General features: G+C 36.0%; 2 protein-coding genes across 3 annotated transcripts in view; both read left to right on the top strand.

Annotated features, from left to right (window-relative positions):
* Nucleotides 1-26,520, top strand: part of LOC149542161 (thioredoxin reductase NTRC-like) — a 226,065-nt gene that overhangs the window by 94,534 nt on the left and 105,011 nt on the right. For both annotated transcript variants that reach the window (XM_089797189.1, XM_089797190.1), the window contains one exon: nucleotides 20,658-20,765. In XM_089797189.1, coding sequence (XP_089653315.1) covers nucleotides 20,658-20,765 — 108 coding nt within the window. The remainder of the gene's footprint in view (nucleotides 1-20,657; nucleotides 20,766-26,520) is intronic.
* LOC149542162 (uncharacterized) lies at nucleotides 5,263-6,305 on the top strand. The gene is made up of 2 exons (XM_089797191.1): nucleotides 5,263-5,380; nucleotides 5,503-6,305. Exons 1-2 carry the CDS (start codon nucleotides 5,291-5,293, stop codon nucleotides 5,911-5,913), a joined length of 501 nt encoding a protein of 166 aa, XP_089653317.1. The 5' UTR covers nucleotides 5,263-5,290; the 3' UTR covers nucleotides 5,914-6,305.

The following is a 26,520-nucleotide window of genomic DNA, read 5'->3' on the forward strand; positions in this document are numbered from 1 at the left end:
CTCTAACTCCGGTATCCTTTATTAGGTCAACTTTCATATTTCTGCCATCAAATTTAGTCTTCAAATTAGTTTCAACAATTTTCCTAACATTTTTGTCATTGACCGGGTTACAACCCTCATTGCTTAGTCTTGTGACCTTATGAATTAGGTCATTATCAATCATAATAGGTATATCTCCTACCTAAAACATCTCTTCATGCACTCTGCTCAAAATAATCCTACTCTATTCATGATTATCAAATTCTGTATAGAACATAAACTTTGATTAGTTTCAACTCATTCAAGTATGTGAATTCGGGTTTCAAGGTTAGGTTTCCATTGCACATAATATTTAAATCCTTATGAATGTCTTCATCTCCAATACTCTTGAATTTACAGTGAATGTAGCTCCTAACATCTTCTACGTGTAGCACATTTGATGGAATTTGTGAGAATGCTGCCAAAGGATCATCAATCAGAGAAACAAATGGGTGATACCTTGGTCTCTCACTAACATCACACACAGACTGACTCACCATCATGCTAACTGATTATGCTGAAAATTTTAACTGAAAGCTTCCTTAAATACCTTAATTATTGTGTTTTAGGGCTTCTACAACTTCGCACTTTCGAATGCTTCAATTTGCTATCAAATCGCTCACAAATGCTCTATAACTCTTCTCACAATCAAATGGTACTCAAAAATCTTGTTCGCAATCCTTAAATCATTTCAAAATTAACTTTGCATTAAATGCATATCTTCTTCATCCATAAAGGCTGTTTCTAATTACCAGTAAGATTTTTTTCTTCCATACGACTTATCGAGCCTGCAAAGTGTGGGAGTTGGAGCTTCCAATGAGTTAGTGCTCATAAACATAGGGGTTGGAGCCTCTAGTAGGTTGTAGCCAAACATTATACAAGATCAAGTTTATATAAAAGCATTTATTTGTTGTGATTTTCTCCCGTGTTGGGTTTCCACATAAATATTGGGTTATTCTGTTCATGTGCATGTGTTGATTCCAGCATTTAAAGTTATTTGAAGTTGCTTGTGTGGATAGAAGTTTTAAATTGGCAAAATCATTATTATATTGATTCAGCCGCTCTGAGTATAATCGTGTGCTCTTTAGTAAATACCTGTTTTTTCAAAATTTAGAAAATAAAATGATAGTAGTGTTGATTTGTCTTTTAACACTTTACTTGAGGAGCAAGTTGTTGCTCTCTTGGAAGGGTTTGTACTCCCCAAAGGCATGGAATCCTTGCTTATAAATTTGGTATATACACAGAATTAAATGGACATTTTCAGATGCTTTACTTGGCTTACCTTAACTTTGACCACTTTATTACATTTATGAAACTTAATACATCAAAATTGATTTACCATAAACTTTAAAGTACAGCAATAAACCAAATACCCACAAATGCTAATAACTGATATAAACTATTTGTTTTCTACCTTTATTTCTAGATCTATCTAATGAACTTAATGAAGCAAATTCAAAACAGAGTAGGAAGAAAGAAAAGTGATAGAAATAAGCCTAATTATTTGAATAGATATATCTGATTTCTGAGTATCTCTCTCTAGTGTCAAAACCATTCAAGAGACAACCATCTTAACAGAACTCAAATAGAGCAATTTTCAAAGGAAGGAGCAACACAAATGCAACACAACAAATACCGTAATAATGTGCAGATTAGACTTCAACATATACTGCTCCCAAAGTACTGAAGATATTGACTTTAATGCATAGGATTTCCACTTATTCACTGCAAGATTACTCATACGAACTTCAGTGGAAAGTTCCTAGACTCAATGGAACTTAGAACGGAACCAAGAGAAAAACAAACTATTGTGATGGTAACTCTAGGTAGAGAAATACATAAGAGGTTTTCAAACCAGCACAAAGTTTTATAGCTGGATATGTTGGCTCCTGATTTGACAGTGATTTTAACTACCTTTTGAGAATGCAGTAAATACCTAGGATTTAGCTAAATACCATGACAAATATTCCCATGCAAGCCAATAGGACCAACTGACAAGACTTTACAATCTTCTTCCCTTTGAATTCTGGAGGATTCAGGTGGGTATATCTTGGAATATATTTTTACTTCCCTTTATAAGAATATTCACCATAAATTCCTATATATAGCAGATAATTGCTTTTGATTCTTCTAATTTAGATATTGGATGAAGGATGCAAAATAGCTAATTCCCCATACCTTACACCTCTCTAAATCAAGCATATGCTAGCTTTCTAGATCTACAAATATAAAATACTAAGGATTTGATTTATAAAATTGCATATTTTGTAGCTTTGTAAAATGTCCAGCATCAACTTATGATCAGTGCTTTATCCATTCGGGCCAAATACTCACAAGCCATGACACACTACAACATATCTATCTTTTCACTTTGTGAATATGAAATCAATACTTGATTCAAAATCTCATACTTATCAATATTTTCCTATGATACTTTCAATTCTCTTGAGTCATCTCAGGCTTTTACATAATCACTTTGATTAACAACAAAGTATGAGACAAGATATAATTCAAAATGGATTACAAATAAAATTCAAAGTGCTTGTCATTGAATTTCATAAAATTAAAAGATAACACACAAAGATACAAGATCTGAATTAGGTAAGCAGGGTTTTCTTCATTTGTATTAGTTTGCTTTGAAAACAATACAATTCAAGTGTCAAATTTGGTGAAAATAAGTTGACTCCCAATAATAAGAACACCCTGCAACTCTTTTAAAACCTTCAAAAATAACCAGACCAGATACAGTCTGCTACATAACCCATGATCGACCTTAAACATGAATATGATATTCTCTTTTTAAAACTCGGACCATTAATCCCAATCTTGGAAATCCTTTATAAGCAAGGATTACAAGAAGCTTCAAACTTGGGATAGTGATAGACACGTCTCCAAATAATAGGATACAAAACGTAGTTACATAAGAGACAAAAATGTCATTATCAATAGCTTTACAAAACAGTTACTGGACATACAGCTGGGAGTTTGCATATATCGAAGGCAGCTTCATAATTTGTTAAGTAGGCATATCCATAGTGGGTGAACCACGAAATTAAGATACCCTATTTAGATAACTACTTCTTTCCTTGTTTTTCTCCCATGTCTCTTTCAGCTATTGGTTCATTGTCCTTTTCAACCTCAAGGGCAACCTCCTCGATAGGTTTCCTAACCTTTTTAACTTTAGGGGCATCCTCCTTAATAGGTTTTGTAACCTTTTCAACCTTAGGGGCATCCTCCTTAATAGGTTTAGGGGCAAGCTCTTTTGTTCTATGTTGCTGGATTCGCACCCTGGAGCTCGGGTCCGGGTTCGGATTCATCCGGGTCCGGATTCGAGCCCGAGTTCGTGACGGGTCTGGGCAGGGTCTGCATTTTGGCCTGTGGGTCCTCCCGGGTCCGTGCTCCTGGGTGAATTCGGGCAGACCCGCGGCAGGTAAAGCATTAAAATTATGTCTTTTTCATTTTTTTTTTTGCCAAACCCTAAAGTAAGGCCTATTAGATGCATTTCATTCATCTAATCTCTCATTCGCTTTGTCATTTTGCTCTCTCATTTTGGTGTGGCCATTTTGCAAGTTTGAAGAGAAGGTTGTGGAGATTGTTTGTGGAGTCTCAAATCCTTCAAATAATCAGTGCTGAGTGTTCTAGGTATGCATTTGATCCTTCCTTTTGCTTCTTTTATAGTTTGTTTTTAGTTTTTTAAATTTTTTATATTTATTGTTCTAAATTTTTATCAAGTTTTGTATAAGTTTTGAAATATTTTTTTAAATTTGTTTTTATAGATTGTAAGAATCCAAGAATGAGTAGTCAGGGTTCAGTGAGTGGCGTGGGATCCCAAAGATTTAAAATTGATAAAGGCTCTCCTTTGTGGAAGTATACAACAAGAATTGAGCAATGTGCTGGTGGGGGAGGGTATATATGGAAATGCAATTTTTGCCAAAACCAATATAGAAGCTCCTATTTCCGGGCTAAACATCATTTGATAGGTCCACTAGGTCAAGGGATTTCCATGTGTGAGGGGCCCCTAGAGGGAGGTAAAAAAGGGTTGCCGGCTCCTCAAATAGTAGGCATGTTAAAAGAACAAGAAGAGGCTAATAGGTTAGTGTCAAAGGCAAAAAAAGATAAGTCAAAGCAAATACCACCAACACCACCCTCTCAAACAATTAGTAAACCACATCCCTTCCTACCTACCCCATCTATGGATGAAGATGAAATAGAAACACCCGCATTCCGCAAGAGAGGCCCATTAGATACGGCATTTGAAAATGACAAGAGAGAAATTGCTGACATAAAGGTTGGGCGTTGCCTCATTACAAATGGTGTTTCATTCAATCTAGTGAGATCCCCTTATTGGAGAGAGATGGTGAAAGCAATAAATGATGCACCTCATAGTTACCAATCCCCTGGATATGAAAAGTTGAGAACCACCATATTGCATAAGGAGAGAAAGAATGTAGAAAACCTCCTCAAACCAATAAGAGATTCTTGGATCCAAACGAGGGTGAGCATTGTCTCTGATGGATGGAAAGATTGCAAAAACCGTCCATTAATAAATGTGATTGCTGTTTGCGCCAAGGGGGCAATGTTTTTGAAGGCAGTTGATTGTGAAGGGCAAGTAAAGGATGCAAATTTTATTGCCCAACTTCTCATTGAATCAATAGAGTCCGTGGGAGTTGACAATGTTGTCCAAGTAATAACGGACAATGCTAAAGTTTGTAAGGCTGCAGGTGCTTTGGTAGAAGCACGATATGAGCATATCTTTTGGACACCATGCACTGTCCACACCTTGAACTTGGTGATGAAAACAATGGGCAGCCAAATTGAATGGATGAAAAATGTGTATGAGGAGGGTGAGCAGATCCAAATGTTTGTGACAAACCACCATATGTCACAAGCAATTTTCAGAACTTTCTCCCGCTTGGAATTATTGAAGGTAAATTTTAAACTTTATTTAGCTTCATTTATCATTTTAATTTTTTTGTCATACTTGACAAAATTTAATACATATTCTTAAATTTTTGTGTTATCAACTTATCATATTAACTTACAATTTGAATTAACATGGTAATAGGTTGCTGAAACAAGGTTTGCTTCACACACAATTGCCCTTAGACGACTTGTGAGGGTGAAAGAGGCATTGGGTCAAATGGTTATTAGCAACAAATGGGGTGGATGGAAGCAAACTGATACAGAAAAGGCCAAAACTGTAAAGGATTTGATCTTGAGTGATAATTTTTGGAATAGAGTGGAATATGCATTAGAACTCACTGAGCCCATCATGTGTATGCTTCGGTATGCTGACACGGATGAGCCTTGTTTGGGGAACATATATGATGCCATGGACTCCATGCTAGAAAGAATGAAATCAGTAAGTTTAAATTTTTATACAATACTTTATCCTTGTTTATTGAGAGATTTTGATTTTTGATTTTAATTAAGTTATTAACACTACATCAAGATAACTTACATGTACATCATTTGACATCCTAGGTCATTCAGAGGAGAGAGCAGGATCCTGATACCTTGTACACTAAGGTGGAGAAAATTGTTCTACATCGTTGGAACAAGATGACTACACCTTTACACCTGCTGGCATATGCACTTTCTCCTAGATATTATAGTAGTGAGATACTTGCTATTCCTGGTAGAGTGGCACCATATAGAGATCCTGAAGTTGCTGGTGGGTATAAGAGGGCACTTAACAGGCTCTTTAGTGATCCTGATGTGGCATCAAATGTTAGGAGAGAGTTTGTTGATTTTGTCTCAAGCAAAAATGCAGAGCCTGATGCAATCAATGACCAAAGTAGATTGGATGCCATTGGATGGTGGTACCTACATGGGGAAAGTTACATGTACCTCCAACCTCTTGCCATTAAGATCTTGTCACAAGTATGTATTTAAGTTTTCTTTCCTTTTCTTATGGCCACTTAGCTTGTCGAATTAGCACTCTTAAATTCCTATTGTATTGTAAAATTACTTAGCTAATTTTTTAAAATTTGTTGGTTGTCTCTCTAGGTTGCGAGCTCTTCTGCTGCTGAGCGGAATTGGAGTACATACTCCTTTATCCACTCAGTGAAGCATAACCGGTTGGGTTCGAAGAAAGCAGAGGACTTGGTATGTATTCACAACAACTGGCGCCTCCTATCACGCAAGGATCCAGAATATAAGAAGGGACCAGAGAAGTTGTGGGATGTACTACCTGAGACTTTTGACTTGGATATGACTGTCCAAGATATATCTAGAATTGCCTTGCTAGATGTTGAGGAGGACGAGGAGGAGGATGTGGCTGCATCTGGGGCTAGTGGAACTGGTTTGGATTCCAATGATGTGGAAAATGTCAATGATATATATGAGGATGAAGCCATTGATCCCTCATATTTTGATGACCCATCTGACCCTTGAAGGGCATTTGCATCTTTGATAAATTATGCTTAAACATTTGTCATTGACTCATTGAGTCATTTATGATTTATCACTATGTTTCACAGTTTCAAACTTTATTAAGTCATAATTTATTATCTATCAATTTGATGAAGTAGTCTATGTTTTGAAATTCCATTTTGCATTTTAGTAATTCAATGTATGATTTTATTTACAACATTAGCATAGATTAATGAGTGAGTATTTAATTTTTATCTTTGACATTTGGCATTGATCAATAATCAAGTAACATTGATATATTCATACTATGGAATGACTTAGTTTTACTTTTACAACTATGTGAGTTTTTATTTTTTTTGCATATATATATATATATATATATATACTCACGAACCCACCCACGAACCCAAATGGGGAAAAAAAAATTGCCCGAACCCACGAACAGAACCTTGAACCCGAACCCGTCCCCAAACTCGAATCGGCAACTTAGCTTTTGTTTCATCTTGGTCGTGTGCTTGATCCTCAATTGCCACCTGTGGATCTTCTATTTTGGAATTCACTTATTGTAAACAATATCATTAGGTCAATTAAACTCCATGATTTCCTTTTCTATGTGTTACTCGAGTAAAAGCCTCATACATATTGCTCAAAGTTTTCAATGACTTTTACTCTACTCTGAGTCTTGAACTTGAACCTTGAACTCAATTAAGTTCAAAGTTCAACGTTTATCTATTCTTTTTCCTATCGGGTTAGTGTGCGCGAATCTTTTATTTCTTTTCCTTGAACTTGAACTCTGAACTAATTGAGTTCAAAGTTCAAGTTCACTTCCCTTGTCCATATGTTTGTCTGGGCTCGATGTTGTCAATGAGATTTGTCGAATGTTGGGCATCCTTGAAATTGAACTTCGGGTAATCTTTGTTCATTTTCATATATCGCCAATCACATTTTCCTTCCTGAGGTCAATGACGATTTCATACACTAAAATTCATATAGTTATCAACTTTGAACTTGAAACCTTGAACTTCAAAATGGTTGAAGATTTTAGTTCACCAACCCAAAGTATGCACAAAGGTCAGCAAGTGGTAGTCCGAAGATTCACCGAGATCTTTCTAAAAAGGTTGAAGTGACACATTGTAATGAATAATTGGTATGAAAGGTGGCGGAAAGATTTGTTACGTGTGAGGGCAGATGCACTCATTAATGATTAATTCCTCCTGTCAAATCAATACTTCTCATATTAAATCATGATGTGAGTACCTGTTTAAAGGCTTTTCTAGACTGCTTTCCTTTTTCATTATACTGTCTGCAAAATAAGGTAAGCACTCATCCTTATATGGATTCATAGGCGATCTGTAACAGAATTGTTCGTGGAAGTGCATTGTCATTTCTCCTACACGTTGAGTCCTTTTTACTTCCTCAATAGTTACTATTACTTTTTCCACTTTAAGCGAGTAACCCTGTTAAGCCTCTTTCATTATCATTTGTGCTTAACTAGTTTTATAAAGAGATTGTTTAGCTCTGTTTCCATGGTTGGTTCTTTACCAAAGTTACCAAAAGAAAAGCACGTCACTTCCCTTATCAGTTTCTTGCCTGCACTAAAGGATAGTTTCCTTGCTGATGAGGACATTAACAAGCTACTGTCTAGATTTTCTAAGCCAAAACTTGGTTCCATCACATAAAAGATAGCGAATTGTGGATTGTTGCAGGCTGCTAGTTTTCTTGAATCAACACTTTTCCCAAAGCTTGTTTTAGGGTGCAATAATAGGTATGATGTCACCCAAAGATGCATTAAGACATATCTTGGAGAAGTCCTCATCTATGTGAATAGGGTTACAATCATGGGTGCTTTGAAGATTCCACCACATGAAGAATATGAAGCCTAGACGATTGGTCTCTTAGATTCTAAATTTACGTCAGACCCCAACACATTCAACAATGCCATTGCCAAAAATTGGTTGCTCAAACCAAAGAAGGGGGGTTTCGTCTTCCTCACCCCCTAACAAGGGAGCACATGATCCCTAAAATAAAGGAAGTAATCACTCTCTTGAATAGGTTCAAAGGAAACCAACATGCTTTCAATTGGGAAAATTGGATGTATTTCTTTATCCAAGCCATCCTGAGTGATAAAAACAAACACATTGATTGGGCAAAAATCATAGCGGATAGGTTGCATGAGGAGCTTTCCCAAGAATTTGGAGTGTCTGGTTTTTATATGAGCTCATACTTATACTATGTACTGGCTTGCTGCAAAATATGGGTTGGACTTCCTCATGCCGTTTGGTTAAATGACATGCCCATATACGAATACTTCCCCTCCTTGCAAAAGGAGAAGAATTAGAATGATTTTAAAAGAGTGCAAGATACTTTCCTTGCCAAGTTGGTCTTTGAGCTACAAGGGAAAGACCAGAAAAGATTGATCGATGAAGAGACGCAATTCATATCAATCTATGGTAGCTTCTTCACCTAGTTCGTTAAGTTCACCTACATTCAAGTTGGTGGGTATGAAGGAATTTTTTAAAAAATGGCCCAGGCATTGTCTAGACCATTATGTTCTAATGGAAGTCTGCAGATAGGTGGCAGAGGTTGACAGGAGTTGCAAGGTTAGAAGAGGTTCTGGTTCTACTTTTCCCATGGAGTTCAGTCACTATAGGTGCAAAACTATACAAGAGGCCTTTGATCTCGAGCATAAACTGAAATTGATGAACCTGGAGACGTATGCTAGTCGCCCTGACTTTGATGGTAAAGATTTTGCTTGACCCTTGTTTGAGTTATGCCTTGCGTTCTCACATATCCCTCATTTAGAAGACTTTTGGGCTGATTGTGATGATGATTATGATGTTAGGAAGAGATGGTGGTCCAGGCTCACCTTGAAGCAAATAAAGGAATTCAAACTTCATATGAATATAAAAGGCATGAAGGAAGACAAGGATGAAGAAGTGGTTGATTCTTTTTATGTAGCTCATGTCGAAGCCTTTCCTCTACCAGATATTGATTGGGATTCTCTAGAGGAAGACAACTTGCAGACCAGGACTACATGGGTCATCGAGAGGACTAAGAATTGGTTAAATGAGAAAAAGCAGTCTAAAACGAGAAATGCAAAGCAAGCCTCACGAGAAGCCTTCATCAATCTCTAGTTCACTTCTGCCTATTCATGATACTGATAAGGGTGTCACCTTTTCCTTTGCAGGTATTATGAACCTTGAAGTTGAAGTTGAAACCGAGGTTCAAAGTTCAGTTCAACCCACAAGACCAGCAAGGCGGACTCGCTCTCGTACTAAGGAGGAGAAAGCCCAAAAGCCTATTGTGAAAGATACCCATTTAGACCCAATTGAGGTTGAAGTTATGACTGAACCTTCTGGAGAAAGAATACAAGAAGCCATGGATCAGAATGATCAGCTACCGACAGGTAATGTCAATGCACCAGGTTCAATGGTTACTAATTATGCCCCCCTCGCTTTACAAACTCCTCCATCTAGAGGCACCTCCTCAACACTGGATTGGTTCAATTTATCAGTGAACAAGAAAAGGAGTTTAGTGCCAGTAAGAATTTCAGTTGAAGACATGGTTTGGAAGTGTTTGGGAAAGACACCCAAAATCAAAAAGTCGAAGATAGAAACTATACTAAGGGTTGATGAACAGACAAGAGATTGGGTTGCCGACGTGTTGAAGCCATTCAAAGATAAAACTCTTGATGACATTACACCTCAAGACTACACTGTAGAGAAAAAGGTTCTCGAGCCAGCTTGCAGAGCTGTGGATATGAAAATCCTGGATGCAGGACACACTAGGGTCACCAGTCTCATTTGGAAGGACTGGAAAGAGAAGAAAGAGTTGAAATAGTCTATCCACTTGCTGGTAGAATACATCCATAATCTACAAAATGCAGAATCTGAATGCCAACCCCAAGCTATGTCCATGATTGACATGACTTCTCTGGCTAATCAGTAATTCATTGACCAAGTGAAAAGAGATATGTCAGTCTCTCGAGCATTTGATGAATGACATGAGTCTATAGTTTCCCATGAAGTTAGCTACATAGCTCGCTTGGCCGAGACAAAGGTGAAAGCCGAACAAATGATGGCCAATTTGGAAACAAAGCTAGGTGCCTCGGTTGAAGAAAAGGAAAAATGGGAGGATATTGTGGCTCACATCACTGAGGTCCAAGAGTATAGAGCAGACAAGTTTCTGATCAGACTTCTTATACGTCCCCAGAACCAACCTGGAATGGAGAAACATGGTCCTTGAACAATGCCTAGAAGAATATTCAGAGCTAGTCAAAGAACTTGATTGTCTGAAAGAAATTTTAGATAATGATGTGAAATGTATTAGTGTGGAGATTTTAGGCAACAAGGATCAATCTAATAAGAGCCCGAAGGAGATAGAAGTAGCTTGCCAAGACAAGTTATAAGCTCTTAAAGACGTCAAAGAGGTTTTTGCTGCAAACTTCGCCATTGTTGCTCGAACAGATTCGATGATCATAATCAGTGATGATCATTTGATTATGTAGATTAAGAAATCGAAGCATGCTTACAAGGTCATCACCATCTAGCAGCTAAGGACAGAACAACTGGAATTTCGCAACAGAAAGAGATCGTGGATTTTGAAGTCGCCTACAAAGATTGGAATGATGTGGGAGGCAATACGACTTTTGGGCAGGGACAGCTAGGAAATCCAGTCAACATTACAACTGCTTAGCTTAGGACCAGTGTTACGGGACTCGAACTCGCCTTTAACTTGGAAAGTCAAAATTGGACTCAGACTCAGACTCAGCAATCAGACTTGGCAAGGACTCAGAAAATTGAAAAACCCATGAAATTCAAAGATTTTTAAGGATCTTAAGATTTTTTCATGCATCTTTTAGTCAAATAACATCAAATACACAATAATTGAGATGAATAGAAGCTACTTAATACACGTACACAATTTTGCATAGATGACATAAGTATAAAAGTGAATTTCTAAAGGAAAAAAACTATCTTGACAATCACTTGAAGATTGATTTTGGTGATAAGTGGCAGAAACCAAGATTTTGACACGAAAACTATGTATTTTCTGGCCGGGCAGAACTTCTCGCAAGAAGTTGGTATATCTGCCACTTCTTGACCAGATTTTAAACTTATGCATTGATATTGTGACTGTACCCTCAAGAATTGCTCAATTTGGGTGTAATGTATTATCATTTTCTACATGGTCTCCTAGCCATAACCTTTCCTTCTCTTCTCTCTACTTTCTTGAGGCCATGTAAATTAATGTAAATAACGATGTCCTTTATCACATTAGCTATAAATTCTTTTTCATTGCTTCATAGGGCTGTGACTGTGACAACTGCCACTGCTGGTATTATCTCTTTATTTATCATCGAGTTGATCTTGAATACCATTTATAATAAGTCTCTCCAGTACTTTTGAGTCTTTGACTATTTTTTGCTAGCTTCTACTGCAGTATCATTGAATTGTTTAACACTACACGGTACTGATTTTAGTGACTCTTCTTGTGATCTTATACTGCTGCTATCTTTTCCTGTTTTAGTACTGTCATTTCTCTCCACACCTTCCTTGAAAAGTCACGCTCTTTTCATAAGAGCTTGAATTCTTTGGGATAAGCTTGTGCATTATTATGATATATCTAAATATCATTGCCTTATTTTCTGGGATGGTCTGCCTTGCTCCCTTATGCAAAGTAAACTCTTCAAATATTGCATCATTTTCGGATTTGAAGATGAAAAGTTCCTTAAAACTGATTTCTGTGATCATCAAAATATCTAGACTTCAAATTCTTTACCACAACCTTAGCAGGAAATTCTACATTTTCAGATGCAGGTAACAAAAATCTCATTATGGTGGATTTATGATGAGTTTGATGCCAACAATGGTCTTCTAGATGAGGGTTTGTACAAGTTTTAAGAACTTGGGGCTTCCATATGGCTTCTTTTATATAAACGAGCATCAATAACTATGATGCAAGACATCAAAAAAGAACAGATCAGAGTCCTTTTTTGCTGCACCTGCCGGCGAGAGTCTTGAGCTCGGGACTTGGTGAGTCTGGCGAGTCTCTGGACTTGGCGAGTCCACGTGGACTCTGATAGGACTCGGCCGAGTCCGAGTCCAGAGGCCATTTGCCTCAGAAAGGTGGACTCTGCCTTGGACTCGCAGAGTCCTGCTCGGATTCGTAAAGTCCCATAACTATGCTTAGGACAAACACCCTGACCGTTTAATATTTCAGTTTCTTAAGTTAGTTGCTTTCTAAGTTCTAAGCTTAGCTTTATCGACTCCGGCTAGAGTTAGTTTCATAACTGTTTTTATAAGCCTTGCACGGCTATATGTTGTAAGACTTTTAATTTTTTTGGTATCGATACTCTAGTGATTTTTCTATAAGAACTTTAGTTATTAAGGCAGGTTCAGACTGAACCATTTTGTAGTGCCATTTATTTGGATGAAGAAATAGAATTAGGAATCTTTTCGAACTATTGTGACACACTGTTTGTCATTTGAGATCATGTGATTTTGATAATCTTGATTCAGTTCATAAGGAATGTTTTCTTGGTTGTGATTAATGATTGTGTGCTCTGTTCTATAAATGGTTCTTTATTTATCTTGTTCAGTTGAATCAATCACCTCTTGTTCACTTTATATAATACATCCGATTAAGTCTGTTGACTTAGCATTGAACCAACAATAATCTTGCAATACTTTTGCATTGTGATGGTGAAGTGTTTTATAACCTTGGTTCTTTCTAGTAAAAAGATCTCATCTATTCAATTCTTTTGAAATAAAAGAGATTATTGTTCATCATTTAAGGAGGGAGCTGTGCCTCAAAACACAAAGAGTTCATTCAGAAGAACTCAATTGTGGTGGAAGCTTTCCTTATCTTTCTTTTTGTATCTTATTGATAAGAAGGAAAGACTATTCACTAACACTATGCGAGTAACATCTTTCCATCTTGCCTTCAACTGTTTAACCTCATAAATGTAAGATTTGTAAAAATTCCTCACTTCTACCATCTTCTCCACAGTTTTTGCAAATAGATGATTATCATCATTGTTTATTATATCATTCATTCTGTTGCTCAACAAGGTATACAAATCTTCATCCCATTCTTTAAAAATTTTGAGACTGTGATCCTCATTGAAGACTGAGGGAAAAAGGTTAAAACTCTTATTTCTCATATTTGGAGAGATAAAATTTCACCTTTCTTTGTAACAACTCCTTGTTTACATCAAGCTCTACCAAACCCATTACCTGATCACATGTCTTTTCAATTGAATCATCAATGTGGGCTTTGTCTATGACATTCGTGCATATACTGATCATCTCTTCTTCTCGATTAACTCACTTGTGCAAAATTTGCATCAACACATCATCTTTCTCATTAAGGGATTTCTCAATAATTAGAAGCTTTGATATCTCGTGGTGAAGCAGTCTAATATCAATTCTAGATGCAAGATGTAAAATGGTATTCCTTACCTTTTCTTCATATCTCCACACCACCTCTATCTGAGTAGTTTTAAGGTTATTCTTTTCCTCAATTTCTTCATTCAATGATTCTCCAGTGTGTAATGGGAGTCTAGAGAAACTCAATAATTGGGCCAGTACGGGGCGTTGGAGCCGGTGATGATGCAATCATCATCTGAGATGATTGACCTGTTGGTTTTTTTATCCTTTATTGTTTTTCAAACATTGAAATAATCTTTGCATTTCACTAATTCTACTTCGCCTTTCATCATATGCCTCCAACACCTTCTCATACTTGGTATTCAGATCAATAAACATTTGTTTTTCTTTCCTAGCAACATCCAATTTAAAATCAGCCAATTCTTTATTCATGAGAGCTGATTCAACATTGTCAGTTTCCTCCACCTTGAAAACCATCAGAATTCCTATTTCGTTTGTGTCAGAGGCTTCTTGATGCCTTAACTTATCTCTTTTCTGTAAAGACCACATCACTAGAGCCGCATGATCTTCACTATACTTTACTCCTCTATGAGCCTCCCTAGCATCTTCTTCTATTCTATATTTAGTATTTGTTTCTTTTCTTATGGTATCAAATACCATAGCATTTGCAATATCCCATTTAGGGAAAATAAACACACTAGAATCCTTTAGCATATGTCTTCCTGCTTCTGGAGTAATTTTGTTGAAACTTTCGAACATTTCTTCTTTTATTACATATCCTATAACATAATCCTCTTTATTAGGTTGTTTTGCTTTTATCTTTTTACATTTGGCTTCAAAATTTGTCATGCTTGACCTCCATAAGAATTGAATAAAAGCTCTTGATTTAACAAAATCATCATTTGAGATGAATTGTATGTAAGCTTGTTCTACCACTGGATCTAACTCTATACCTCTAAAATCTTCTATTTTAAGATCCATAACTGGCATTGGAGGCTCCTGTAGCATCCCTTCTTCTAATTTTGTAGTAGTTACCACAATATCATCATGACTTGTTTGTAGGCTTGTTCTACCACTGGATCTAACTCTTCACCTCTAAAATCTTCTATTGTAAGATCCATTACTGGCACTGGAGGCTCCTGTAGCATCCCTTCTTCTAATTTTGCAGTAGATACCGTAATATCATCATGACCTTCCATCTGCTTCAAATGTTCAACTACTGCTTGCTCATTGTCAAAATGTATAGGGGTTTGAGAGGGTGAATATTCCTTAGTCTTTGATGATGTTCCTTCTTCTAGTTTCTATCTTTTTGGAGAAGGCTCAACAGGAGGGCTTTCAGAGTACTGTCTTTTATAAACTGGGGTGGGATGAGTATTTGTGTTCCTCACAATGGCATATCCAGTTTTCGTTTGGGGAGTATATTGTCTTGGATTTATTTCAAAGGTATTAGAGAATATTTTCATCAACTCATTTGCCTTATCAGGATATGCATTTATCAAGGCATTCTTCTTCTCATTCAAAACTTGAATAATTTCAGTTAAATGCATCATTAACTTATTAAATTTGTTGTCATCCCATAGCTTTGCATCTTTTAGAGGGTCATAATTTTTATCAAGAGCATTGATAAAATCCACGACTTCCCTGTATACCCTCCACTTCTCTTTCTTTATTTCCTGCTCCTGTAGAGAGAACTCATTCGTGATGATATCCTCAGGGTAATAGAAGTTATGGGTATGACTTTTTGCCCTGCTTCTTATTTTAAACATTTAATAGAAACCCTCACGATCTATTAACCTAGCACAGGATTTTTCCATATTATAATTTTCCAAAACTTTTCCCAAATGTTTCCATCCCCCTTTAGTTATTACAAATTGACGTGCACCAGTGAAACTAGGAAAAATTGTTCCTCTCGACCTGTTTGTCAACTCCTCTTCCAATCCTCCAACTTGCTATAAAAACTGCAATAGCAACCTTAAGAGGGACTTGGAAGGGCAACACATTAGGATTCCCTTGAAAACCATAGACTCTGAATATTGTAGAAATTGGGTATAGGATAATATCTCCCCAATTGTGGCTTAGCTTCAAACCTGTAGCATACTCCTTTGGTCTAATTAATTCCAACAACACCTTGGGAATTTGGGAATTGTCTGGAGACAACAATGCACTCATCTTTGAGGCAAAATATACGTCAAATCTTATAAAACTAGCATTTGTTATTTCCCAGGACATATCAGCACTCCATAATTGTACTGACAGCTTTTCTCCTTCACACCCTCTTTCTATTTTCATTTCCTTCTCAAATACAGAAACTCCTTTAAAGAGGCACATGTGCATGAGTAAAGAATACCATCCAAATGGCTTATCAACGTTTCCCTTATTTATTCCAATTAATCCATTATGGATATCTTCAGCAATATAAGAGGCAAAATAAAAAATCGCATCCATCCCATACTGTAATATTTGGACCATCATATACATTAGTGGAATAGATATATAATCTTGCTCATCTATACCAAAGACTTTACACAAAGCCATATATAGATTGGGCCCAAGGGTTGAAATATATTTTTCAATAATGGTTCAAGTGTGGGTGATGAAAGTAAGGTTAGGTTTCCAATCTTTACAAAGTGCTCTTGCAAAGGCCGACTTCTAAGATAAACCCTCTGAGCTTCGCATATCACCTGCAATTTCTCAAGATCAATTGCTTCATGGAGGGTAGAATGAGGGTGCAACATAAAGACCTCACCAATTTCTTCCGCTGTGATCTTAAACAAGCCATCTCCAAAGTGATTTCTTACCAATTGAAGAATTGGATCGCATCTTTTGGCTAGTACGGTTAAAAGGTTAGCATACCTAAAAACCCTTGGGACAACCAATTTTCCCAAATCAAAGTTCCATACATTAATGTGAGGAGTATCCTGGTTTCTTTGAGAAAACCACTTTTTGAAAAGCTCAAAACCGTATATGATTGTGTATCTCTAAGCAGATTTCCCTTATCTTACTAACCCTCATCAATTTTTAACCTAGGGGATCTAGGGATCAATGCTTTTCCTTTAGTAGAATCATTTGTCGACATGTCTAATTATTCTAAAAAATCATGTACACTTCTCTCCTGATAGTTTTTTTTTCCACCTAATTCCTTTTGATGAGGCATTTTGGAATATAGGATATCACATACACAAATGACTTTCTACAATTCCCTCTTGCAATATGAAAATTTTTAAACAAGAAAAGTTACCCACTTTAGCTTCCAATCTTTGTAATGTATGCACAAATGAACCCTAGCTTGCTTAAAACTTCCAGTAGCGATGAATATCTTTTCCCTTTCACATTTTAACAAGAAATCAATCACCTTTTCACAAGAATTGTGGTACATGCACTGATTTTACCCTCATTTACAGTCGTACGAATTTGAAATAAATTCGCTATCAAGTCATTGCAGACAACGGGCATAAAGCTTCATGAACAACTTCAAATATGATTTGTTGATTTGAGAATGATCCAACGTCCCTGTTTTAATCCATATGCTGAGTCATCCTTCATGTAATGATGGGGCAGTCAAACAAATCAAATGACACCAATTGTGAACCAACTATACTCTGTGGACCCCTGTCTGACCTTTTGAAAACTCCGAGACATGTGTCACATCTTTGCATTTTCTCAATACCTAAAGACCTTGCAAGTTTTTATGACGATCAAGCAAGAAACTTAAAATTTTGGCACATGTGGCATGTCGCCGCTTTGTCACATTTGTTAAAAACCTTGCACCTTAGTATAGCGACTAAGCAATGACCATTGATCTCCTTTAATCCGACGGCTGGGACTTAAACATGTTACCGCATGTTCTATTTCAGAACTGGCCCCACCGAAGACACGTGTCACAACGTTGTATTCTCACAATGCTTAAAGATCTTGCAAATTTATGAAGCGAGAAAACGATGGCTGTTGATCTCCTCTAGATCGAATGGTTGAAAATCAAGTAACATTACCTTGTAAGAAGGCCCACCAGAGACACGTGTTAGCTCGTCGCATTTTTGCAATTATTAAAAAACTTGCATCTCCAGAATGCAAGAAAGCGACAACCGTTGATCCTTTCACATCTAACGGATCCAAAAATAGACGGGATAAGTCCACTTCTACTGCCTTGGCTGGCCCCCACTGGACACGTGTCAGATCGTTGCATTTTCACAAGAGGTAAAAACCATGCAAGTTTATGAAGCGAGAAACTGAAGGCTGTAGATCTACCCAGATCTAACGGTCTTTGAAAATCAGCGATTTTGGGTCCTTTTACTGTGTGGGGTATGCCTTCGGCCAATCGCCATATGCTAAGTGGAGACAAGTGAGTGCATTGAAGGACAAAATCTCTAGGCCCACATTTATTTCATCAGATTTCGAAATATATATCACAAATCTTACTTAAAAGGGTGCCTACATGGGGAACACAAAAAGCTAAAGGGGAAATAAATCATCAAAGAACCAAGGTCCCAAATTGATCTGCTAGGTAACAAACAAACAACCCTCCTTCACGATAAGATATCCCTTTTCATAAGTTTTTTTAAAAAGGAACATAAAATAACAATAAAGGGAAAGGTCTTATATTTCTTCTAGGGCTTCCTTCTGAAAATCTTTGAAAAGACACAAAGTAGGGCTACAAAATTATCAAATTCATCCCATACCCATGACAAAATTCACACAAAAATTATCCTTGAGAACAGGCTAACAGGGTATAGATATAATTTCCAATTAATTACAGACTTAAAGGCAGGTAAAAAATTGAATAACAGTCTTAACAGTAATTATAAATGTTTGCTATTGTTTAAGCTGAAGCATTGATTGAAACAAAATTAAAATGAAGACAGAGTCCATCTTAGAGATATAAGGCATAAGTTGATTCCCCCAATGCATTGCCCTGGATGACATACCACCATCTTAACATTAAATCTTCAGATTTCCACCTGTTGCTGTCTACTGATTTTCAGCTTCTCCTTGGTAAGCCTGATCTTTTCATGGGCCATCTCAAGTAGGCATTTAACGTGTTCAACTATGGCACAAGCCTTAGTGGCAAAGTACATCTTCTGATTTCTCCTCTACACAGTCACTTATTTCTGGTTTAGGAAGACCATCTGCAATCGTTGCAATTCACTTTGAAGGGCACTGGAGGCTGTTCAAGGCCTTTTGAGCATTAACAGAGTTTTAGAACTCAAGTGTGGTGAAAAGTGTGATCACTTTTGCCATGTCGTCAGCTAATAATGTATTAATTTTTGTTTCATCTTTTCTATCCATAATCTTGTGTTGTCCTAATATCTCTGGATTATCTGCTACATTTATCTAATTCAAACACTGACAACAAACTTGGATGCATGTGTAAAACTTGGACTCTACAAGCTGAATTTTGATACGGACTTGGACTTGGCACTGAGACTTGACAAATTGGAAAACCATGAAATGTACAGATATTTTTAAGGATTCAGAGCTTTTAAAATGCACATTTCAAAAAATTAACTTCAAAGATAAAGGATGCCTATCAATTAGAAACAACTTTAATGACATACACTAGTATCCATTGAGCAAATGAGGGCAAAAGCGGATTTGAGATTAAGGAGACAATTTAAGCATATAAATTCTTTCAAGAGTTTTAGGTGTACAAAACTTATGGATTATAATATCCATGACATCGGAAACATAAATCAGGATGTTGAGTCCTGAACTGTGGTAGAAAGAAACTCATATCACTTGACTTGGCATCACTAGCTCTATGTGGGATCATGTGCTCATACCTTGGACAATTCTACAAATCTAAGAAAAGGAGCATTAATTAGGATAGGGATTGACTCAGCTTACCAAAAGTATAAATGTTGTACAATTTACTTGATTTAATTGGGAAAAAACTGAAATTATTAAGAAGTGGATTGTTTTGATTTGGTGTGGCCCAAAATGATTTTTAATTTTTTAAAACTACAATATGCCTTGAAAATGGGAAAACCTAGTAGGGTTGAGGAGACTCCCCCATGTGATGTTCTAGTGTTACACCCCCCGTGATTGCCTTGTCATGATGTAGGATAGAGTTGAGGGCCAGAGCTCTTGCCACCAAGCCTTAATTATTTTTTTTTGAGACCAGATAGGTCTTCGTGGTGCGTGCCATTTCTCACAAGTTTGTTTCTTTTAACCCAGCTTGAAGAGTCCTTTCAAACCTTTAATGCAAGTTTCAAAGCCATGGATTCATAATTAAGGCCTAAGCATGTTTATTGTCAATATGTTTGCTGGTTTTTGTTTTGATGGATTGTATTTTCAGCTTCAATTCTCTTTTTTCTTCTTGCTTTTGTGTGTAAATGAAATGATATTTTTTTGAAGTGTTATAGACCATTTCATATGTTTTAGGTTTTTAGCATTTTTGTATTCTTTTCTTAATCTCCCACTTGACTATCATGGTTGAGTTTTGTAGATGAGACTTGCTTAGACTAGCTATTTTGGCACCTCACCAAGTTTGGGTATTCTTGTTTCAACCAATTTGCCCTAGCATTTGCCAAGTTTGGGTGAATATTGCAATTACTCATTGTTGACACAAATTGCTAGATTCCCAAATAGATTTCCAATGATGGCCCATGGTATGCTATGAGCCATTCAAAAACAATTTATAAATCTTACCACGTAAACCTCAGAGCACATACATGAAAGCCTGAAATATAAGACGAAAATTACAAACCTTTAAAATCCCTTAAAATTCAATGGGTGATAGGTTTATTAGTTATTTTTGTGAGTGGATGATAAATTCATTTATTAATTTGGATAGAATTCATGCATTTATTTATATTTGTTCACTGATATTCAGTATATTTTTGCATTGATATCTCATACTCTTCAATGCTCCTTAAGGATCCTGAATGGAGACAGGCAGTAACAGCAGCTGGATCAGGCTGTATGGCAGCTCTGTCTGCTGAACGTTATCTTGTGAAGAATGATCTTCTTGTTGAATTCCATCAGGTACTAACTGTGCTTACATCTTTGAATGAATTTTAGAAAGATGTATACATTCTGTTTCATAAATTGTGTAGCTGAATATTTCCTTTTTACACATCCATATCATGTTGTTTAATATCTATGCATCTTTCTAGTTTGCTCTTATGAAGTATGATCTAAAGATTTTATCAGTGAGCCTACAAACCTCCTATGTTCCAGCTTAAAGTTCTTGCTTGCTTGGATATCGAATTTGATTTTTTCTTTTAATTTCCATGCCTGTTCTAAGCGTGTTTTTGTAGATACTTACCATAAATAATTTTTTGGTAATTTATAGACTAAATTAATCAAACAATACTTAATCAAATGAATTTATTTGCTTTAGTCTTTTGTTTTTAACCAGTTCTTTTTAGGCTGAGGTTTGCATGAGCCAATGAGTCTATTATCAAGATTCAAGATGTCAAGCAATATTACGTGACAAGTTAAAAATGAGATATATAGATCTTACAGACATTGCAGGCAATGAGTTTGCATGAATCAATGAATCCATTGTTATGAAGTCAATGTACCATTAAAAACTAAGTTGCTGATTTGTGAGACTTTTCTGAGCGTTTCTGAGTACAGAACGTACTCAAATCTGGTTCTGAAACAAATCTCCTGTGGGTACACATCTGGAATTTGTGTTTTTAAATGCTGAAATGTTTAGTCTTCTAGTTTGACTTTGATGTTTTAGATATTTTAAGGTGCATATAATATATATAGATGCACACACGTGCGCGTACATACACACACACACACACACACAAAATACACACACTCACACATACATGCATACACACAAATATACATACATACATAAACCCACCCACCCACACATACATACATATTTACATACACACACACACATGCATACATGCATTCATACTTGTACAAACGTACCAAAAATGTACCCATCTCCCTACAAAAATTTCTGCCATACCAGTATTCTGTACCCACATTTGTATCCGTTGCCATTCCCGATTCAGCAACTTGGATTAAAAATAAAGGACGAGGCAGTCTGTTAAAGAATCTGAGTCGAAAGGAAAGTTTTTGAGCAATTACTTCATAGTATGTTTATGTTGATGCATGCCTTTAAGTTGCTGTTAAATTCTTTCTGCAGTCTTTATAATGTTCTCTTTCTGAAGTAGGATTAATAATCAATAATAATAAAAATGATATAATATGTTCAAGGTTTAATTAAGTTTAATGAATGGTCAATAACATGAAATGAAGATTTATGACTCCCTCAAACATGAGATATAAGAGGGAGAAGAGTTCATTTCAAGTGGGATAGGGAAGGGAAAAAGAGAATGAAGCATATGAGGCAAGGAAGGATTAATAAGAGAAGAAATTGATGGGAAGAAAAATGAAGTGGTTCGTTCAAAGGGCAGAAATTATGAAAGGTTGCATTCTTTCAAAGGGTGGTAAATTATGGAAGGTTGTGAGTGTTGCAAAGTGGGCAGACATGATGAAGTGGTGTGACTTCTCCCTCACATTGGAAGATATAAAGAGGAGAACATTTGATTTGAGGACCTACAAGAGAGATCAATTTGAAAAATAATTAAATATTCTAAAAATGGTAGCAATGAAGGGTGGTGACTCGATTCTTATGAAAATTAGTGACTCTTTCATGAAGAATGAATCATTCAAAGCATTCAAGGATCACTTATCAATCATCACTCACCAATGCATCAAATAAGCACTCATCAATAATCACTCATGAGTCCATCAAAGCAATCATCACTTATCAAATCAAGCAAACAGCCAATCAACAAATCATCATAATAAGTTAACAATTCAATCAATCAAACATACAAACATCCATCATTCACACATCAACTCTTCAAGCATCAATTACTCTAGTTTCATATCGTTCAAATACCAATTATTCAAATATCAATTGCTAGGACATCAATCATCCATGGCATCTATGTGAATTAGAGATGAGTCAAGAATTGAGATCATTTATAAGTATCAATCAAGTGGAAGTTAATGGAATGAGCAGTGATGGAGCCCAAAATTTTATATCTCCATTTGTGAAATGATATGAGAGATGAATGATGAAATGGTATTGTCAATATCAGAAAGCTTCATCATTGTATGGACAAAATGAGTATTAGAGGTGATTGAAATACATAATAGTAAGATCAGATAAATATATTCACTCTGATTCTGAAAATTCTCCAGCTATCATATCTGGTCAGATTTTCAATAAAAGAGGAGTAATAGTTTCTGAATGTTGGCAGTCTTCAAAGCCTCTTTGTTGTGAGGAACATCTAGCGTATGGAGATCAAGCAAGTTGTGCAGAAAAAACTAATCCGGATGCGTACATGACTGATCAAGAGCATGACTCAAGGGATTTTCTGTATAGTGAGCAACACAGCATACATGTAGATCTCTCAAAGGTGAAACAAGAGTCATATGCCAAGGATTGCATTGATGAAGAAGAGTTGGTAAGTATTGCTCATAAGGATAATGTATTTGATACAGGTATAAAGTATGAGCAGCATACCGAGGTAAGTATACTTGAAGACTCCATGATAACATTTGTTAATAATATGCTTAAGGAATTGCTTTCAAGTTTTCATCATCCTTCTTTTGAGGTTTTTTCTTTTATGTATACTAATCAAATGAGTGAAGCAAGAAATCATATAGTTGAATTAATTAGTGATGAAATTTATTTCTTTTCTATTAATCTTATTGATAAGGCAAAGATAAATTCTAATCTGAAACAAGTGATGAAGGAAGATGACAGATTATGCAGTGGTCTGAATTTCGCTAGAACAGCTAATCAGGCAAAGCCGGGATATAATACCATGATCAGAAGTGATGAGTTATTACGGGATCAAAATCAGGTGTTCGACAAAGAAAGGATTAGTGTTCATTTTGGGGGGCCTGGGGCCACCCAATTTCACGGTGCATCATGTTGATCATGAATGCTCAGTCTACTTCTCCAGAGATAGCTGGAGTCTCATTATGCCTGCAAGGGGCATATGTCCCCAATAAGAGCCACTAATGGAGCCCAAAATTTTAATCTCTATTTGTGAAATGATATGAGAGATGAATGATGAAATGGTATTGTCAATATCATAAAGCTTCATCATTGTATGGAGAAAATGAGTATTAGAGGTGATTGAAATACATAATAGTAAGATTAGATAAATATATTCACTTTGATATGAAGCACCATAAAACAACTGTATATTCCTTGGATAGAATCAAGCAATTGTGGACTCACAATGTGTGCTTATAGTTACATGTCCGTAGAACATATAAGGGAGTTACGAATATGAAGATCCATATAGATATTACCGTCAAAGAGCCTCCAAGGAATGAGGATTAATAGCTTCTAAACACACAGAAAGTACAATATGAATCAACAAAAGAAATTCAAGGCATGTTATGATTTAAATAAGAATGAATGAAAACGTGTTATAAGCAGCAAATATTGAAAGGGAACTGCACTTGTTCAACCTCTGATGACCTTTCATGATTATTTGCTCTCACCCCAATATTGGATACTTTCGAAGTATAGGAATTGATCTGGGTCATGCCCACACATTACTAGTACTGTTTTGACTTGAATTTGAAGGTGTTGGAGATATACAGATTGCCAAGAGTCTTCAGGTATAATTGAGAATGAAGGATTCTACTATCGAATTGCATTCAGAAGAATCAAAAGGACATGAAATACAACCACTATCAAATGTCAAAAATACATTGAAGAAGGTTGCCTCCATTAGGAAGCCCAAGTATGATGCCTTCAGAACTTTAGACGACAACAAATGAGGATGTAGGTGCCTCTTTGAACTGTTCCGAAGGGTGTAAAGCCCTAAACAATTGTCCACCGTGGAGAGTTGAATAATGCCCAAAATCAACATTGAATGAAAACTATAAGAATCTCGATATGACTGAAGTTGCCAAGGAACACAAACACGGGATGGACTAGGAGATTAAGGAATTTGTCATTGTAAGCAGTCTAACAAGGAGATGCGAATTACACAGGAGGCATCAAAATGTCACTGAATTTGCGTGATTCAGAAGACAGTTTTAAAAGCCATGCTAGCCTTATCTACCTCTGTGTTTGATGATTCATGAAGACTATTCCTTATTCTATATAAGCTATTGGAAGATCCAAGTAGTGTGTTTCATATTGCAAACTAAGTTCGTTTGGAAATATAATCTAAGATCTTTAGTTTTTTGTCTCTTGGAGATATGAAGATGCACGTCAGAAGAATGTTTGTTTGGGCCTGATGATGACTTCAAAACACCCAGCGTCTAACAAATTCGAAGACAACAGAAATCATTGTAGGATTTGTATGGACAAACGACAAGCAAGGGAATCTTGACTGCGGAAAAGATAAGGATAGGCGGGGACAAACTTATGCCTCATTGTGCACACGGTTTCAAAATGAGAAGATAAATCAAAGCACACCAGACTCTCTTGACAAGTGGGAATGTCATTAGCATGAACGGGATAATTATAATTATTTGAGGAAGAAAACTTATATTTAATTATGTTTGTTAAAGTTTATGGTTTGGTTAATACAAAATCAATTAGTTTCTTACTATGAAATGATGTGACTTTTGGGATGTAACAATAAGTCACTCATTTACATATAAATATTGGACTCAAATTAAGAGAGAGGAAGACAATATATATTCATATATACTTTCAAAAAATTTGCATACTATATGCGCTCTAATATATTATATTCTTTTATTGGTGAAGAAATGAATTTTTGAATTAAGCTTGTGAATTCGGATTATTGAATAAATTCTTACGTGATTTTGGAGTCAAACTGTATTGGATGGATCATCTATAAGGAGTGTCTCCACTGCAATTTTATTTCCGGCATGATCAGTAAGAAATATTTATTTTATTTGCATGAAGCTTTAGAGTTAAAATATTATATAGTTTCGTCCTTTATAACTATTATTTTAACTTTATAAATAATTTATATGATAGGTGAATGGACATGATTAATTATAGCGTTTTAAAATCGAACATTATAGATATTGAGAAATATTTAAATTTAATTGTTTTCAAATCTATGTTTGGTTTGTCTCCGAACCTCAAGAGTTAAAATACATTCCAGACTGTTTTAAAATTGCGTCCATATATTTGATCTGTTGCATCTTGATTACTAAATTGTTTATAATTGATGTGCGTAGAATTTTATAAAGTTGTACATTTTAAACTTATAATATTGACTCTATCGCCCTTCGACACTGGTTTTTCATAATTCGCAATCCATAAGCTAGCAGTAATTTTATTTCTTTCCTTTGAGGAATTAATATATTCATTTGTTGCACTAATCTATACTCATTTTATTTTAAAAACATTCATATGTTCAATTTATTATTCTCAGTTCATGATTTGCAAGTTAATATTTTCTATAATTCTTGTCATTTGGGAAACTTTCAATACATTCGCATTCTAATCAATCTGTTATAAGTATCTTGGATCTAAGTGTTTTGTCTAGGATTAGGTACACCCGCCTTGGTTTTGCAAAGCCAGAAGTGCAGGGAACTTGAACCACACTGTTTAGTTCCATCAAGTTGGCCATAACCGGTTGGATATCCTAGCATCGAGTTGGCAAGACTCGTAGAATTCCAATATGCGGTTTTGGGAACCAACAAGCAAATTAGAAATTGAGATCACATTATAAGGATCAATTATGGATTGATCTTTGAATTATAAAGTCTGAAATGCAATTAGCAAGAATTGTTGATTAATATT

The sequence above is a fragment of the Cupressus sempervirens genome, chromosome 8 (genome assembly GCF_028749045.1).
Source record: "Cupressus sempervirens isolate cs-2001-9-10 chromosome 8, ASM2874904v1, whole genome shotgun sequence".
NCBI classification, from domain to species: Eukaryota; Viridiplantae; Streptophyta; class Pinopsida; order Cupressales; family Cupressaceae; genus Cupressus; species Cupressus sempervirens.